Raw genomic sequence first — 18999 nt, 5'->3', positions numbered from 1 at the left:
GACATTGCAATAACAATTTGTTATATTGTGCAGCTCTAAATGTGACCAATATACAACTCAACTGTGAAACAAACTAAAATATCTTATGAAGAATAAAATGGTATGCCCCAAAGTGTGCATACTCTTAAATTAATTTGTGTGGAAAGAGTTCCTCTTCATCTTCAGCTTTTAATGAGAAGCTTAAATGTTTTGTGCAAGCATTTGAAACTGTTTATATCTTCATCCACAATTACTAAGGGTTTGCTCCTGCTGAAGAAATAAAGCATCAAACATGATGGTGCCATCACAATGCTCACAAAGAAAAAAAAATCACCAAAAAAAAAATATATACTTTTGGGAGTAACTCCATATTATATGGGAGCCTCAAAAGTATGATTTTAGCTGAGAATCTTTGTGCAGGTGTAGGTCGCAATAAAAGTGCAAATAGCTTTTAAATAGTCTGTTTTTTTTTCTTATTCTTCTTACATCACACAAACCTGGCATTTTGACAAATCTATAACTACTGTACATTATCAGTTACATTTCAGTCTACGTAGAAATATTTTAAATGTATACGTTTTGGAGAAAAAAAAAATGCTAAAGGTAATTAAAAAATAACTTTAAAAGTTCTCAGTAAGTTTGTCATAATTCATACATGAATGGGTTAAAATGGTTCCCAACCCTGGATAAAACTGCGAAGAAGCGTAGTGTGTGGATTAGAATGAACGAACAGCCCCAACCGGTGAACATTGTGTAGCTCGTCTGATTCTCCGCAGAAGCTCTCACTCTGGTAGCGGGTTAGCACCATGGCGAACGTTGCGGACACTAGGCTATACGACATCCTCGGAGTTTCACCTTCTGCCTCTGAAAACGAACTAAAAAAGGTACGTCTCTTCTAAAACGAAAAACAAATATCTCGGGACTCAGGAGGAAAGGTGAAGTTGACGAGTTAAAAGTGTTGTTTTGGCCTAAAAAGAACAAAAACCAGTGTGGGAGTAAGCTAGTTAGTTTACTGATTTGAAGCTAGTCTCGAAGGTTCCTAGCATGCTAGCCAGCTGAAATACTCATCTGCATCGCGTTTTTAAGCATGAACTCTGACGATGCTAGAGAATTACCTATAAAATTGTTAATGTTATCATTCGCAGTTGCATTTTAAGGTTGTAGGTTCTTTATTTTAAACCAGAGGAATACTCTACACTGATAGAGGTTGCCGGTTAAACCAGTTAACCTAGCTGTGGTTGTTTTGCTAATCCTGCCAATTGTGTATAAATTATATTCACTTTAATTTTTTTCACCAATATTAAACCTAAGTTAATGCTGTAGAAAAACTTGTGTTGGGACAAATGCAGGTTCTGTAAATAGATATTAGCATGTAACTGTGGTTACTCCACGGCCTTCTAGAAAAACCTCGTGTAACTGTAGCAACCAAAACATACATTGTGTACTTTCCTTTTACACGTTATTGGTCTAATGGCTAGATTCTAATTGACATAAATTTAGATGATAAAAACCAGAAGTTTAGTCAGAACTCTTTCGGTATTTTCCTTTTTCAATAACTAATAAAGATATTTTAATATGAGGCTTTGAAATTCCCTTTCCCAGAGTGACCAGTTTTCAAAGTCTGCCAGTTTTCAAACGATGAACGCTGGCTAAGATATCAGTTTTTTTTTTTTTTTGCCTGTTGCGTCAAAAATAGCACATTGCTGAATTTTGTTTTGATCCCTTGCCACTCATTCTTAAGGTAGGTTGTCCTAATTATTTATGCAAAATAGGGGCATAGCTTTCTAGCCTCTAAGAACAGAATTTTGGATCACAGTATATTCACACACAAATGTAGATAGACTTTTTTTTTTTTTTTTTTTTTTACATAATTTTAATGTCAAATTTACCTCTACTTTTAAGTATTTGACATATTACATTTGGTATGGCTGTTCATTATTCTACACAACAAAAATAAAAAATAATTCTTATCTAAAATAGTTTACAATTGCCATTGTAAGGAGCTGTTATAATTACACCATTGTTTTTTTTTTTAAATTTTTTATTTTATCTTCTCAAAAGATAATTAGAAAATTAGGGTACTAAAAAGCTGTTTTTTTTAATCAGTAATAATTTACACTTATAAAAACAAAGATGTTATGTCACCTTGAGCAGGTGGATAAAGTAAATAAATTCTTAGAGTTGTAAAAGCTAATAAGGTAGCTGGACGTAGCCATTTTAATCCACTTCATCAGCTGACTTTTAATGCCCAGATCATTTTTTTCCCCCAACAACTACAGCACCTGAAAAGCACAAGAACATATATCTTTGACACTGTTGCAAAACAGGGAGTCTGACACAAATCCAAATGTGCTACTCTATTATTGGTGAAGCTAGAGCAGTTTGATGAGTCGGAGATGATCTGGCAAATTCAGCAGGGTCACTCAACATAGCTCTATGTAGGAACACATAGAGCATATTTGAGATTTGACAACATTAGCAATATGAGCAGTTAGTTCATTGAAATGAAACAAACTGTTAAGTCCCTTGTTCAACAAGGCCAAGTCACACATTTTCTTAATCTTTGAATTTTTCCCTTTGTTCCAGGCTTATCGGAAATTGGCTAAAGAGTATCATCCTGACAAGAATCCTGATGCTGGTGACAAGGTATGAACCTGCAAAACATTTAACACTATGTTTAGGTGTGGCCATAAGACTCAGTTTTAAAGTAGACATCTAAAAACTGTGACCAATATGTAAAACTTCACCTAAATATTCAAGATTACACATAATTTCAAATTGTAATTCTAGGTGCAGATGATCACTACAAAAATACAAATTTTAAGTAAAAAAGCACAAAATAATTAAAACACAAGTGTACTTAGATTGTTTTTACTTTTATAAAGAGCACCTGAAGTTCTGATATGTTTAATTTATTGAAATATAGAATATTCTTTATTTTTTTTGCAGTTCAAAGAAATAAGTTTTGCTTATGAAGTGTTGACAAACCCTGAGAAGAAAGAGCTTTATGATCGCTATGGAGAGCAGGGCCTTCGGGAGGGAGGCGGCGGCGGCCCCGGCATGGATGATATCTTCTCCCACATTTTTGGCGGAGGACTCTTCGGCTTCATGGGCGGCCGGGGAAGTCGAAGCAATGGAGGCAAGAGGAGAGGAGACGACATGGTGCATCCTCTGAAGTGTGTATTTCACATTTTCCAAGTATTTTGACAGCTCCAATAAGTTGTTCCATAATAACATGATATTGTCTGAAAACCCTCATCTCTCAGAGTGTCTCTTGAAGACCTGTACAATGGAAAAACTACAAAGCTGCAGCTCAGTAAGAATGTGTTATGTAGCGCCTGCAATGGGTAAGTTCATCTGTTTTATTTTACATTTTAAACCTGACTGTTTTAAAACCTTTCTCAACATCTAAGTAATAAATACAAAGTTCCATAGTTTTAATCAGAGGTTTTTCTGAGTTTAGGACAGTATTTTTTTTTTTTCTTCCTCCACATTTTTCACTCATCAGTTTTTCAAACAATTTCACTATAGAGATAGAATGATGATCATATGATATAATGATGTGATGATATAATGATTAACATGTAATTTTATATGAATTATTTAGATACACAGATACTACAGCAAAAACAGAATAATCACCTGCTCATTTCTAGATCAAGTGGTCTGTTTATACAGAATCATATACATATTTGCCATTCTCTTTATAATGTACAATTTCAGTTTTCTTAGTTTATTTTTAAGATTGTGTAACGTGTGGAGTACTGATAATAATGCTGCTTATTTGTACCTTTTGACTTGTAGTCAAGGGGGTAAGGCAGGAGCAGTACAGAAGTGTGTGGCATGCAGAGGAAGAGGAATGAAAATCATGATCAGACAGCTGGCCCCAGGGATGGTGCAGCAAATGCAGTCTGTCTGCACCGACTGCAACGGAGAGGGTAACACTTCGACACAAACACACACCCCGATATCGGAGCCATACTTTTTTTTTTTTTGAAAAGTATGAGTGCATATTTTTGTCCAGGTGAGGTGATAAATGAGAAGGACCGCTGCAGAAAGTGCGAGGGTCAGAAGGTTTGCAAGGAGACAAAACTTCTGGAAGTTCATGTGGACAAAGGCATGAAGCATGGCCAGAAGATCACATTCTCTGGGGAAGCTGACCAAGCACCAGGTGTTGAACCAGGAGATATCGTTCTGGTGCTTCAAGAGAAAGACCATGAGGTAAACTCAAAACATTTATAATTGACCTTTGATACTGCTAAAGGTTTTGAAATTAAATCATCATCGCTTTATTTGATAAATCTTTGCCAATAAATCAAATTGAAAAACATTGGGTTTTAATCTAAACAGGAATTCCGACGTGATGGCAGTGACCTTCACATGGTCCAGCGCATTGGCCTTGTCGAAGCTCTGTGTGGCTTCCAGATCACCATCACACACTTGGATGGACGTCAGCTGCTGGTCAAATATCCACCTGGCAAGGTCATTGAGCCAGGTAAAAAAAAAAATTAATCTCATCTGCAATGATTCATATAACCCTGAACACACTACAGCCAGGGTGGTGGCAGTATAATGTCCTGGTGATGCTTCAGCAAGACGGGGGAAGCTGCCCAGTTAATTAAAAGATCAGAGGCGTTAAGACATATCACTATAAGGTTTACATATCATCTGATATTGACAATTATTATTATTTTTTTACATATATGAAATGCTACCTAATGGGTGGCGTTACCTTTCCACAGTTTTTACTCCACATCTTTGTTGTTCCTTTTTAAGCAGTTATGAGAGACATTGACGAAACCTTAAACTGCTGCTGAGCAAGTTACTCAACAGGTTGTTGCTAGGAAACCAAAGAATGAGTGACTGAGTTGATGCCACCAACCTTGCTTAGCTGGCCTAGACAGGTTGAGAGGTTTAAACTCTGCCTACATCCCCCAGAATTATGTGCAGTTTGGGAGTTCAGTGAAATTGTTGAATATTCTGTCAGATATATTATCTCTTTTCTTATTTAATTATGTGTGTATTGTGATATATATTACTGATTTATTGTCCTTTCCTACAATAAAGCTTTTTTAAAAAGTTGGAAGTGGCATTTTTATGAGAAGATCGTGTTTCTTATATATTCAACCCTTAACCCAAAGCTTTGTATGTGTTGTGTAGCTCTTAAATTACAAGTTTATACAGTATCGAAGATTCTACATCTTTATATTTACCTTCTCATTGATTTTAAATCACTTTTTTTTGTTGCAGGTTGTATTCGAGTTGTGAAAGGAGAGGGAATGCCTCAGTACAGAAATCCATTTGAAAAAGGAGATCTTTACATCAAGTTTGACGTTCAGTTCCCAGAAAGCAACTGGATCAGCCCTGAAAAACTCAATGTGAGCTTCCATAGAAGAACCTCTACATTTATGCTCTTTATAATGAAATGGTGTTTAGAACTATCACTTATTTGTGGTTTTGATGTCTCTTTAAGGACTTGGAGAACCTTCTTCCAGCCCGAGCTGACAATCCTGACATCGCTGCAGATGCTGAAGAAGTTGATCTTGCAGAATTTGACAGAAGTCAAGGGTCTGGCAGTGGAGGCAGGAGAGAGGTGTACAATGATAGTTCTGATGATGAAGGGGGCCATCACGGCCCCGGGGTGCAGTGCGCGCACCAGTAGAAAGACTCATACATAGACTTTCACATAAACACCCTTCAAGTTCCATTGCTAGCACTACTTGAGACCTGATGCACACGCACACACACACGCACACACACACTTCTCACTTCTCTTTTCATGCCTCCAGTGACAAGGTGATGCACAAAATCCCTTATAAAAAGTAAATAAGCCTCCCCCCTCAGTTCCATGGTTCCAGCACCTCCGCAGAGAGATCGCAGTTGAGTGATGAACGTTTTTTTGAGTTTGTAAATGTTTCCAGCAAGGAAGTCGGTCTTCAATCCTAAGCTTTATCGTTTTTTTCTGTGCACAACAGTCTACAAGCTCCAAATATTGACTATTTTGAGTCGAGGTGTGATTCAGTCTCAAAGGATTAGATGACAGTTCTTGCCAATGAGCATGGCTATGCTTTTCCAGAGTGACAAAAGAAATCACCTCACTTTTTAAAATTATATTCAAGAGCCCCGCTGTTACATATTCTAATCTGATTAGACTTCTAAATATTTAACCAGCCTCTATTTAATATGATAGTTAAACTTTAGGTTGTACTATCGTGTGCTGAAACTAATTTGCTTGTGCTGTATTTTTTTTTTTTATTTTTTTTTTTTTTTAGGTTTGTAGCCGTTACAAACGATTTGAAAGCCCTGAGCACCTGACACACCAATATTGTTCTCTTTCCCTTTGAGTGGAGTATAAACGTCTTTATGAATCTTTGCGTGTTTGAAACGACAAACCTTGCAGTTATATGTATTATTAGACTTGACACTTTTGTTTTAAATGCGGTGGCTCAGTGTTGGAGCTTTTTCAGAATATTCTAGCTTATTACTCTGGTTGGTGTTGCTGTTTTGCAGTGAGATTGGATACCAAATAAAGTGAGAGGAGGATGAACAATTGAAGTGTAGAAAATCTCAAATGTACTCCTTTCCCTCTTCTTACTTGGACTGCATTGTAGGAAAACTGCTTGGCACACACTCAACCTTCTGTATAGACATCTTCCTATTGTATGGTTACTAGCCAAACCAACGTCCCCTCACATGATGCAACATTTTCATTCTCATATCTGTATATAAAAACAGTACCAGTCAATGGGTGCATTCAACGTTTACCGAGGCGTCATTCTGCAGCTACAACACTTTCTCACAGAATTGAGCAATGGTCAATTTATAAATGTAAATGTTCTCATGAAGAAGGTTAACTGGAGCCACTCTTGGATGTTTACATGCACCTCTGTGACTCATTGTGTATGTAACTTTGGCTTCTTGGGATATTGTGCACAGGTGAAGGGGGTTCTAGTGAAATTTCATTATTGTTAATGCTTATGGTTGTCAAAGTGATAATTAAAATGTATATTAAACAACTGCATATGTGAATCTCAGTCTATTCAGTCACAGCCTACTGACTTAATTAGTTTCACAAAGAGAGACAAGTCTCGAATGAAATCAAAAATTACGCCCAAATGAGGTGTGAACTTTGAAAATGTTTATGGAGTTAAATGAAAATGTTTTGCCTCATACAGATTTTTTTTCCCTTGTTTCTTAGGTAAAACTTAAGTGCATCAGATCTTTAAACTGAATTTATCCTCAAAGATAATCTGGATATACAACATCAGATATTTTCTTTACTGGAGAAAAAGGTAACCTCGGTTACCCTTTTCTCTAAAAAGAACACAAAGTCCTGTCTCACATTTAGCAAAAAGAAACAAAAAACAAAACAAAAACATCTGGATGATCCTTGAGACTTGCGTGAAAATCTGTGGATTGACAATCAAAAAGTGGAACCTTTTGGAATGTGGCTCACCTGAACACATCATTTTAGAAAAAGCTCATCCCAACAGTTAAACATAGCTGTGGTGTGTGGCTGCCTTAACGATTGGCTGTAACCTGTCAGGCAATGAATTCTGTTCTACAAAATAACATCATCCTTTTGTGACCCAAAGTTCAACCTCACTTAACCCAGGTCAAGGATTCAAAGCACACCAGCAAGTCCACCTCTGAATTGTTAAAAAAACAGCAATAATTGGAAATTGGAAGTGAGGTATGCCTGGAAGCGTACTCAAAACCCCTCCAATGTGGCCTAAATAAAATGATTCTGGAAAGAACAGAGAGCCAACATTTCTTTAAAGAGATTTAACATTCATGTACTTGTCATTTTATGGAATTTTAAGCAAGCAGCCTTTAAAACTAAGGTCTTTATAGGGGCACATTTTCATGATTTTACTCTTAGTAAAAAAAAAAAATCTATTGAACAGTGCATTTTGAATTTTACCCAGGCTATCTTTGTCTGATATTAAAATATGATAATTTGAGCCATGCAACTGCTATATAAAAGCAAAAAAAGTGACATTGTGAGGAAAATATTTAATACTTTGCATTAACAGTGACAATAGGACCAAACAACTTAAACCATCTGTATCTCAGCTTGCTTCATCTTCCGACTCATTGTTGTTCAGAGCAACAGGAGCTAGAAGTTCCTTAAATCCTGTCGTATTCCTGAAGGATACAAGAGCACAGCCGTTTAAAATGACTCTTGTTTATTTTTTACTTCAAAGCAGTGCTATTTACCTGTCTCTTTTTGACTGCATGATATAGGAGCGCTCTCTTCTGAGTTGCTCCAGTCGCTCTTTAACAACAGTCTTCTGCTGAGTCTTGTCCTTCAACACAACATGTCACACTGTAATTATACATAACATATCAGATGTAACGATAAGCTTTCATCTTACCAGCAGTAGATCTTGTGTGAGATGCTTTAGCCTGTCTGAGTGTTTAAGGCCAAGCAAGTCTTCTTCTGCTTTTCTGTTGAGGATGATGGAGAGACGCTCCCGAACCTGAAAAACAATATTGGTGCACATTTTTGTCTGAAGGGCACATTTAGTGTCTTTTCTGTTCACGGTTCTCACCCTAAACATCTGTCTCTCTTTGTCTCTTTGGTGTTTCTGTTCAAACTTTCTCTGCATGTCCACCAGGCTGCGCATTGTTCTCTCTCTTTCCACTGCTGACACTTGATCTCTCATCAGTTCTTCCCGTTCCAGTTGATCCGTTCCCAACAATGTGGTTCTTCCAGAGACACTGGATGCTATCTGCTACATAAACAGATATTTATTTACAGTCGGCATGAAATCAACATTAGCCGACATAAAGACTTGAAAACATGAATTTTGGTGTAATTATAATGTGCTTCACTTAGTGACTAAAGTAAGTTAACTTAATAATTTCCTAATTTATTTAGTTGGCGTGTGTGCTTTATCTGCAATTTACCAAACGTTTAACCAAATTTTAATGAGTATAAGTATATATTTGGACCTGCCACAAAAATATTTGTGGCAGTGACAAAGTTATGCACTGTTGACAAAAACAAACAAAAAATGAATTACTGTTGATTCTTGAGAATGAATCATTTCCTCATTATCAGAGAGTTCCGACCCTCTGATGTCCCAGAGTTCAGACTCGGTCATCTCTCTGCTGGTGCTGACTGTGTGACCAGATGCTCCATCAGCAGTACAGCCGAAGGAATCACTAGAAACACGCGGCTGCACCTCCAGCAGGTTTTCTGCAAGTGAGCGTGGATCAATTTCAGCTGCAGCTTCTCCTTCACTTGGTTGGTCTGGGATTGGATTCTGGTTCAAGGCCAATTAATTAAAACAAAGGAGGAGAAAATCAAATTACACAACAGTGACAATGTAATTTGGCATGCTGCTAATGCAGTACCTCTACTTTCTTCAACTGCTGATCTGCAAACTGTGCATCATACTGAGCCAGGGTGTCCACCTCTTTGCCGTCTCTCTTCTGATCCGCCTCTTCACATTGTGTGGACTGGCCTTGGGTTCCTAGCCTGCTCAGGGTGTCCTGATGCTTTTCAGCTTCTCCATCTCCCTCCACATCGTCCTCAGGAGGTTTGCACCAGGCGAGGGGGATCAAGGATCCCTGCTTATCAAAATTCTCCAGGTTTGCATTTATTTCTTCTTCCCTACCTGCTCCAGCCTCTGGAGTTGGAGCATTGGCCTGTGCATCAGGCACACACAGGATCTCCAAATAGGGTAGCTCCTCCATGATCGCCCCACAACCTGAATGTATCCAAACAGATCATAGCCTCAGCTGTGGGAGTGTGCTTTCCGGTTTAGATTGTGCTTGCAATGCAGATACCTGAGCAGACTTCCTGTTTAGCAGAACCTCCAGCAGTTGGGACTTCTACACGTTCCCTGCTGGACTCATTAGTTAACTCAGTAGTTGCGGTGGGAACTGATGGCGCATAAATGTTTTCAACTTCTCCTGTGCAGGATGATTCAGGCGTGACCTGCTCAACGTTGATGTTTTCAACCAACATAGAGCCGGGGATTAGAGGATCGTCTGACATCAGGAGATTGAGCAGGTTGGGGAAGCGTTGGGTTTGTAATTCAGCTTCATATTTTTCTCTCAGAGCTTGGGCAGCCTGTGAATCCTAACAAAACAGACACTGTTATTATGTCAAATATCAAGCCTTAATATTTGTCTTTTGCACTGGACAGAAGCTACACTCACCCGGTGTAGGAGCACTTGCAGCAACGCTAAAGCTTGGCCCTCCTGCAGCTCCGTCAGATGCATCAGAAGGAGCAGCTTACAGTCCTCCAGCAGAGATTGTGACCATTTTCCCTGCATGTCCATCTGAATGCTGGGTTGCTTTGAGTTGTCCTCGCTTCCATTCTGTGTCTGGAGCTGAGCATGGATTTGTTTCAGTCTTTTTATACATCCAGCCCTCAAGGAGGTTCGATCGGCATCAAAGCCACCATCTGGAAGCCATAAATAAGACGTCAGAGCTTTAGGAAGCCCATTGAAGAACTTCAACACTAGTTTCAATGTTTATTTGGTATCATTTTCCTGTCAGAACATATATGTAACCATGTGACCCAAACTATCACCCAAAGATTAAGGAGAAGTGGCTACAATGTTCAGTAGCAACCCAGGAACTATAAAGGCTCAAGTCAGTTATAAGCTGGAAGATGCTGAAGCAAGTCAGCATGAATTGAAATGATTTAATCCAAGAAGGAAGCACTGCTTATGAAAAAGCAGTGCAGAATGTGAGCGAAATGTGTAGCTAATTTAATCAAAACATCCGTTGGCCTTCTGGGAAAAGTTTTTTTTTTTTTTTTTTTTTTCAGAAAGTCCCATAAAACCAATGTATTGAGATGAGTGCTTACATTTCAGATAAAAGAAAGGATAAGATATAGGAGAGAATAAGACTTCCTTGACGACTGTAAAACTGTCTGGTTCCTCTGAAATGTGTCAAAGAAGTCGGGAATACTTACTACATGCATTTGAACCTGTATTTAAAGCTTTGATCTTGGAAAAGGTGAACGAAATCCACAAAGTATTTCAAGTTGTGCACCAAATTACTGTGGAAGATGGTTATCATTCATTATTAAAAGCCTAAAACCGATTCACGTAAATGAGGAGTGAAAGTAAACGATGAGGATTCTAGCTAGTTGTAGCAATGAGCAGGCATCAGAGGAGGAAAAAAAAAATGCTGGAAAAAACAATACCTACTATCTTTTGGCGGTATTGCGCAGCCTGCCTCTTGTAAATCCTCTAGGGAGATCCTGTGCAGCAACGTGAGCAGATGCTTCCTCTCCTTTTCCTGAGTCAGCACAAGTAGCTGTAGCTCTGTACTCTGGCAAAGTTTTAGTTTTGTTACTGATCAGAAAACAATCTCCAGTGCTCTCTTTTACAAAGATCTTGCACCCTGCACAAAGCATAACGTTCTGCATGATGATGTCTAGAGCTAATCCATACAAACATGGATCTCTAACTGATGTTAAAGGTGCAAATAAAGTGACAATTGTCTTCCATATGTTGCTTGAGGTAAACAATAGAGAGAAGACATCTGTTGTCTATAGTTTGGAATACCCGCTGTGTTGTCTCAAAGTCCTCCTTTCCTTCCTCTCCCTTGTCTTCATTCTGTAGCAGCAGAGTGACATATTCTGCTCTACACGGACTGAGAACCTGTGGCCTAAAAATAAGGACGAGCTTTAATGGTGCATGCACAAAAGGCTGGAGACGATACACATCCTGTAGGTTTTGTAAACTCACCATGACTCCCAGGATTGACGAGATGCCAGCAGAGCGCTGTGAGGTTGTTTTTCCCTCTGAGCTCTGTAAATCGCCAGAAGGACATGGAGACACAAAAGCCTCAAACTTTTGTCACACAGTCTGGAAAAAAAAAAGAAAAGAAAAGAAAAGTTAATTAATTCCTGTTCGGGCAAGATCTATGTCCAAGATTATGCAAGCGATATAATTTGAGTTTTTATTACCTTTAACGTTTTATTTTTATTTATTGTTTTTTACATTTTGTTACAAAGCTCTATGAATACTTTTGTAATGTGCAGCATGTGAGTGAAACGCATTTTTAAACAACTCCTTCTCAAAATAGAAGCGTATGGATAAACAGTCTGTAATCACCTTTGACCCAGGACTGTCAGCTGATTTTGTTCTTGTTGACAAAAAGTGTGCAACTCATTCAGGAGAGCAACAGCTGAACAGGATTCTTCCCTTAACTCTGAACATCTTGTTCTGCAGGGAAATTATATACATATAATAAATGTAGCTAAAATTGTGTTCCTTAAAAATGGGTCCAACAGGGTTATACTTAAAATTTTACCATATTGTATTCCTTTTTAATGTTCTAAAAAATTACCCAAAACATATTTTCTGACATAAAAGACTATAATTCAATTAATTACAAAATTTTAACATTTCACCTTATTAAAAAAAAAAAAAATCCTAAAAAATAAGAATTTCCCTTAAACCCCATAAAAACTAGTATTTAAACCAGTATTTTTAATATATGCCAATCAGAATAATTGTGATATTTGTCACAATCATGGATAGACATATGCATGGTGTGCCATCAGCTTTGAATTTTAACGTTATCCTCGCGGGTCAGATTTCTAATGATTTTGTTTGATTTCTGAGGGGAAACATGGTTTCAATTCCTGAAACTGGAGGGAGAGAACCCTCCAGTGAACACTGGTGTATTTACAAACTTTGTGGTTGTGGGTTACTTGTATATCCTGAACGCTCCAGGGAGGAAAACCAAGCCCAGCATGTCAGCAGACTGCAAAACGTCCTCCGCCATAGTTTCCAGTGCCTCCACTTCCTTTCTCTGTTGCCAGGGAAGCAGCATCTCCCAAACACTCTGGGCTGAGGAATCACCAGAAACAGATGTGAAACAGCAACAGATTTGGAGCACCATGCACAATGCTGACAAAGTCATTGTCAGGACTGGGAAGTCGCTGACATTATCCGGGGTTATTGTGAGCACAGGTCAGAGTGACATGCCCTTACTGTAGTGCTCCTGAAGCATTTCTGTGTAAAGCAAGTGAGTCACCACATCATATTTCACTTCCACCAGAAGGATGACATCCGACAAGGAGACAGAGCCCCATGTCTGACCCCTGAGGCCCAACCTGTGGCTACACAAGGGGGAGGGCAAAATGCTGCTAACGCCCTCTGATGCCAGTCTGAGGAGGAACAAAGACAACAAAAATACATAAAAGAAGCACATCGTTACATTATAGACTAAAAGGATTAAATATCTTTGATGTTACTTAAACCTTGTTAGGCTAGAATACTCAGCAATGTCCCTAAATGTAAAATTTGCAATGTCTATATTGCATCATGCCCATACTGTCATTGCAGAAGAGAATCACTTTTAAAGCGTGCTGAGCCATGCTCACCTGGCCCAGCACTGCTTGACGGCTTTTTTTAGCCTCTTCAATCTTGCTGCTGTTTGGCAGAGCTGCTTTTTTCCCAGCACTTTCTCACTCTGTGTATCGAATGTAAAACTTGAGAAATAGTAGAGCAAAAAGAAAAAAAAGAAAGCGTTGGTTTTCTAGTAAGTAGCAGCCAACCACTTACCCGGAAAATGTCTATTTCAGCTGTTTGTGGCTGTGGGAGTCCTGACACAGAGTTGAAAGCATTTCTTAAAAACTCTGAGTCATTTCTATGGGGCAACTTTTGCAGCATCTGATGAAGATTTCCACTATTAAGAAGCTGGCAGTCCCAGTAAACCTGCAGAAATGGCAGCTCTTCTTAGCACTAAATGAAAAGATCAAGAAACGGATCTATACAAAGAAAGCAGAACTATTGTACCATTTCATTCTTTTCCTTTGCCCTTTCCATTTCAAGGAGCACATCCAAAACATTTGCACCTGTACAGGACCAGCTTTTGTCTCCTCCTGCAACCTAAAACACAAACAGTTCTGACAAAAAAGTATTGTTGCATGTTATAAAAGGTAAAAATAATGGACCAGTAATTATAATAAGTAATCAACTGCAACATAAGATATTTAACGGAACATTTAAGCTATGTGTATCATAAATAAACATCAATAAAAATGTTCTTGTTGATAACAGATAATAAGATCATGAAAGAAAAAATAAAATAAAATCTCTCATAGTTGTAACGTTTTTTGCTTGGTCAGTCTGGGTAAATTTGACAAAGATCAGTCACTGATGTTTTATTTGCACTTTTTCACCCAGATTGAACTATTTGTATTACTTAAAGATTGAAATATTTAAAGAAACATCTGAATCCTTTTTGTTTTGTGTCAGCTTGTGTTGTAACTTGAAAAAAAGACATATTAGTTCACTTCTCATGGTTAGAAACAAAAAAGTGTTTAAGATTTCTATCAAGAATTTTATAACTTCTGGAATCTCGATTGGATTTTTACCTGACTGTGATCTCACTTCATCAATGTCTGTTTTTATGTGCCTGTGTTCATTAAGCAGCTGCATCGATCTGGTTTAATATTTCTTGGATACAGTAAATACCAAACAGCAGTTCCAACACATGCTCTTTGCCCAAATGCAGATGTGTGATTTTTTTTTTTCTGCAGAAAAAAAATATATGTTTGTTTTCAGTAGATTAACATTCTTACCCAAAAGTTATGTTTATTTTTTGCTATTAATTCAGTTATGTGTAATGTTAGGGTATTTATATTTAACAATGAAGTGCAGCAAATTACTTAAAAACAACATGTGGTGTGGCTGAGCTACAATAAATGTCAAATGAAAGTAATGAAGGTGGCGGTGCAAATGACTGTCTCAGAGAAGAAGGATAGCGATAAATGTAAAGACAGATTAGCTGGGAATAATAAAACAAACGCCTGTCAATCAGCCATCAATTGAAACCAGGTGGGTGAAACAAGAAAACACCTAAAAACTGCAGGACAGCGGGGTCTGAGGACCGGGGTTGGGAATCTCTGGATTACAGAGACCTAAAGGACACAAATGAGACAGGAGCAGGTGGACAGGACAGGGTGAAGAGTAATTTTTCTAGATTTTTTTTTTCCTAATAAAAATGTTTGTTAGCAACAAACTTGGATTTCACAGCGTAATTTTCAATCTATATGCTTCATTGTAATTTTGTCTGTCACTTACATATTTCTACTCCTAAATACATGTTGTCTGCCTGATATGTGGAAACCCCTATGAAAAGTAACTGAAAACTTAAAAAAAAAAAAAAGTTGTCAAAGCCTAAAGATGATTGAGAACATTTTAGTAGGAAACAAATCAAGTGAAGTTATCATAATTAATGCATGAAAGGGTTAATCCCTGAAGTTACTCTTTATGAATAAGTAATTCTGTATTGTTTTTTTATATTCGTTCTTCATTTTCTGCTGCATGATAAAAATGCTTGAATTATTTTCAATGATGATTTTAGTTTTTCTGCCCCAAGTCTATAGTATTCTGTTGGGATAAATGAGTAAAAACGCTGCTGCTCAAAGTTTGCTATGAAATGTAAGAATTGTTACCTTTTTCATGGCTGCATCAGCTTCACTTTTGCTCGAGGGCACATGAAACACTTTGCAGAAGAGAAGACTAATGTCTTCAGTGGAAAACTCTGCTCCAGCAGACATGCTGAGACACTGGTGAAGAGCGGGAATAATATCCTGCAAGAGTACAAGCTTAGACGTTTGCAGGAAAAAACAAACATAGCACCAGCACAGTGATGACACATCTTACCTCCTCCATGTTTTCCGCACGACAGGCTAATGAATTATACAGAATATCGCTAAGGTTACAGCAGCCGGATCAGTTCGCCAAGAAACAAAAGTGCCCATGTTTATAGCAGAGGGAGAGTGAAATGTGACACAAAAACACAGAAAACAAACCGAAGGCTGTTCAATCCTCTAGTGACAAAAAGAGTGTTGCGCTTCATCTGTAACATCAATATTAAACACAAATTCATTTCATAAAAATACAACATAGAAGAGAAAAGAACTTTACGGGCAGAGTTTAAATAACAAAAAGAGTTTATCATCTTAAGATATCTTTTTTGATATCTAATCAAAAAATAATCATTTATCTTTTTTTTAAAAATATTTTTTCATATCTTAATATCATCTTAAGATATCGTTTTTGTCAAGCAAAACTGTCCTGGGACACGTAGACAACCAGGTGCTCTTTATATGTCTGTAAGACAAGATTGAACACTTGTAAAAAGAATTATAACAAAATAAATAGTAACAATAATTCAAAAATATGTGTTACTGTTAATTTGTCGTTTCCAGGCTCGTTTTATGTTATGTATTTTTGGTTGTTAATGTTGACTGTGTGGACCCAGGAAGGGTAGATGCAGAGAACTGCAACTAATGGAGATCCCAATGAAAGAAAGAAACGAAGAAGGAAATGAAAGGACATAAAAATAAATACTTTTGCAACAAAACACTGATTCCTATTGGTCTCATTAATGTAACTTCCTCTAAATACCTTTGCAAACCTTTGCAGATGAAACATTTCATTTAATTACCTGAATTGCATCTTTCCTCAATGATGTGAGATGCAGAATATTAGGGACAAATTGATCCTCAAACAGCAAATTAATTTGAAAAGGAAACAAAAATAATGGTTGGAATTTTGTTTATTTTAAAATTGCAAAATGAAGTGAACCTGAGATTATGTAGCCTGTCGTACATACAGTCAGACATTGCACATTTTAATCTGTATAGCAAACAAGTGCTTTTAATTCATGTTAACACTTTTGAATATTTATAGAAAATGCCTCGCAAAAGTGTAACCATAAGTAGGAAAAATATCTGTGGTGTAAGTACTCAGTGCTAGTTATAAAAACACATTTATCATCAGTCAGTTACATCTTTAGACATAACACCCATATATATAGTTCAGATACATTTTGGGGTCAACAAAGAGGCAGCGGAGTGTGCCTTTGTGCATCTGAGTGGGCCTGCATCTGGTACCAACAGTTGCAGCATCACAAAGCGCCACCATGAATGATCTTGGGGCATTTTTCTGGCTGGATGCAGTGGTTGTTATGGAGAACCAGACCAGCAGGACACTGGCAGCCCGGGACGCAGGGCTTGAAGCAGTGGCTCTCTATCACTCCCAGTGGTACGTCAACATTAAAGCATGTTACGGGACAAGGTGGGCCGCACTCGTCAAACACAAAGCCCCGCTCCACAGGACAGCCCACAGCTGGTGAAGAAAGAGGGAAAGAAACAAAATAATGAGAAACAGGGAACAATGTGATGTCTGTCGTTTTAAGGGATCGACGTATCTACCGTGTCTTATGGACACCTAATTTATTGATTTGCAGTCAAACAGTGACTGTCTAAAGGCCCTGAAAGCTGTCCCAAACCATTTTTATGACTTAGTAAGAATGATTAAAAGATTACATTTTACCCACCACAGAGTGATGTGCTCCTCCACTGCAGGATGACTCCTGCTTCTCTGCACTGACTGGCGTAGGCCTCCAGTGCGTCGCACAGACACTCGTCAGTATTGGCCCCACACGCACAGAGGTCGTAGACGCAGGCGGCGTACCACTGTTCAGGCGGAACGACACGGTGACAGGGCTTGAAGACTGTAGACTTGAGAACTTTACAGCGGGCGTTGGCCCCTTTCCTGGCCTGGTATCCAGCACAGGGATCAACATCTTCTCCGGGTCGACAGGATGAAAGTGAATGGTTTCCGTTTGTCATCTTAAATGAGATGTTTTATACGCAAGTTAGACAACGTGCTTTTATATGACAGTCTTTTGTTAGTCTGTTAAACATACCCTCCAGCTATTGCCAAAGTCAGACTCTGAGGTGGTGAGTTTGCCAGTGGACATTTGGAGGTCATCCTGGGGATACTTGTTGAAATTTCCACAGAGACCACAGGTGCGCTCCTTGTAGGAGCCTGGCACGCTCACTTCCAGGTGTGAACGGGGACTCCACAGCACCTGGAAGGACCAACAAATATATAACTGTGTCCTCTTATTGAACGTTTACAGTAGATTTGAGGTACAACTGTACCTTTAATCCAATGTTAGTGTTGAGTAGGACGGTGTTGGCTTGCCGCTCTATAAAGATATACGGCTCTTTTAGAAAAGGCAAAGTCACAACCTCTTCATTCACCTTAAGAACAGAAACACCGTTGAGTCAACATGTTTCACAAAAGTTGTCAACTTTCGACTTTTTGAAAACACAAACCTTCACAACAAATTCTTGGAGCAACTGCACAGCAACGTCACTTATAAAGACGGCCACCTCCTTAGTCCAGGACACTCCTTTACGCCCACGATCATCATTTGTAACATGAACACTGCACAAAAAAGAATGAGTCACTGATATTCTATTAATTCTCTTAATATATTTCTGATTCAGCTCATTTTTGCCCAGCCTGTCAGTGTGAGTGTACAGCCGAGTCTCTGAAGGTTTGTCATGTTTTTATCGAATTCTCAAAAAATTAATTGCATACTGCTCTTTGTGGGATATTCAAAGCTTGGGATATGGGTCTATGAATAAAAAAACAAAAAACTCATCATCCTCTCACCTGAAGTCTTCATCTTTACAGTCCTTTGTCAGGATATACGTGCATGTCCCCTGGAAGTGAAACATGCGTCCATCGAAGGTGAGGTAGTGAGGGTACCCAAAGGCGATGCAGGTAGCTGGACGAGGAAGGCAGTGTGGACAGCACAAACCTGGAATTACTGCAGGCTTCTCATCCTGTCAGCAAACAGATAGATTGGGTTTCACCAGTGATCAAACTTTGACAGGAAAGGAAAGCGTCAGAAGTGAAACACGTTTACACTTTTCCTGTCATTTTAAGGCGACTTTCAAGGATGATGTGCACGTCCATTTGCTGTTTACTATAGAAATTGTGACATGTTGCATGCTATGTCTAAAGCTCAGGTGAATATAAAAAGAAATGTCAGGAGCTGCTTTACCTCAAAAATAAAATTGAGTAAAATGGTATTTGTTGGCAGAAATCAATTCAGTTTGATTAGAAAGCATGCTTTACATTTTTTTAATTGATTGAAATGTGACTCTTTTAGCTGCTAACATTACATCATTAATTAAAAAAAAAAATATATATATATATATATAT

The 18999-nt window shown here is 38.2% G+C and overlaps 3 protein-coding genes across 3 annotated transcripts in view; 1 reads left to right on the top strand and 2 right to left on the bottom strand.

The window, feature by feature from the left end:
• Positions 1–664: 664 nt before the first annotated feature.
• Positions 665–5686, top strand: dnaja2b (DnaJ heat shock protein family (Hsp40) member A2b). The gene is made up of 9 exons (XM_015044733.1): positions 665–863; positions 2566–2625; positions 2929–3155; positions 3246–3326; positions 3784–3917; positions 4004–4200; positions 4330–4474; positions 5230–5357; positions 5453–5686. The coding sequence occupies exons 1-9, from the start codon at positions 786–788 to the stop codon at positions 5639–5641; spliced, it is 1239 nt and encodes a 412-aa protein (XP_014900219.1). The 5' UTR covers positions 665–785; the 3' UTR covers positions 5642–5686.
• A 195-nt stretch (positions 5687–5881) lies between these two features.
• Positions 5882–15601, bottom strand: LOC106954918 (uncharacterized). Its single transcript, XM_015044732.1, has 18 exons — positions 15423–15601; positions 13759–13851; positions 13525–13677; positions 13344–13432; positions 12952–13127; positions 12669–12807; positions 12067–12177; positions 11698–11817; positions 11515–11617; positions 11155–11278; positions 10153–10400; positions 9778–10072; positions 9343–9698; positions 9009–9251; positions 8535–8717; positions 8357–8462; positions 8200–8290; positions 5882–8127 (listed from the first exon to the last, which is right to left on the bottom strand). The coding sequence occupies exons 1-18, from the start codon at positions 15525–15527 to the stop codon at positions 8052–8054; spliced, it is 2811 nt and encodes a 936-aa protein (XP_014900218.1). The 5' UTR covers positions 15528–15601; the 3' UTR covers positions 5882–8051.
• A 912-nt stretch (positions 15602–16513) lies between these two features.
• Positions 16514–18999, bottom strand: part of kcp (kielin cysteine rich BMP regulator) — a 27848-nt gene continuing 25362 nt past the window's right edge. Inside the window, exons 41-46 of the mRNA XM_015044724.1 lie at positions 18445–18617; positions 18102–18213; positions 17925–18026; positions 17687–17851; positions 17315–17609; positions 16514–17103 (exon numbers count right to left, since the gene is read on the bottom strand). Of these exons, the coding sequence (XP_014900210.1) occupies positions 16883–17103; positions 17315–17609; positions 17687–17851; positions 17925–18026; positions 18102–18213; positions 18445–18617 (1068 nt within the window). The 3' untranslated portion in view covers positions 16514–16882. The remainder of the gene's footprint in view (positions 17104–17314; positions 17610–17686; positions 17852–17924; positions 18027–18101; positions 18214–18444; positions 18618–18999) is intronic.

This window comes from Poecilia latipinna, unplaced genomic scaffold (genome assembly GCF_001443285.1).
Source record: "Poecilia latipinna isolate Pla-1442-1.1 unplaced genomic scaffold, P_latipinna-1.0 Scaffold689, whole genome shotgun sequence".
NCBI classification, from domain to species: domain Eukaryota; kingdom Metazoa; phylum Chordata; class Actinopteri; order Cyprinodontiformes; family Poeciliidae; genus Poecilia; species Poecilia latipinna.
Note: the sequence above shows the minus strand (reverse complement) of the source record. Positions and strands in the feature narration are given on the sequence as shown.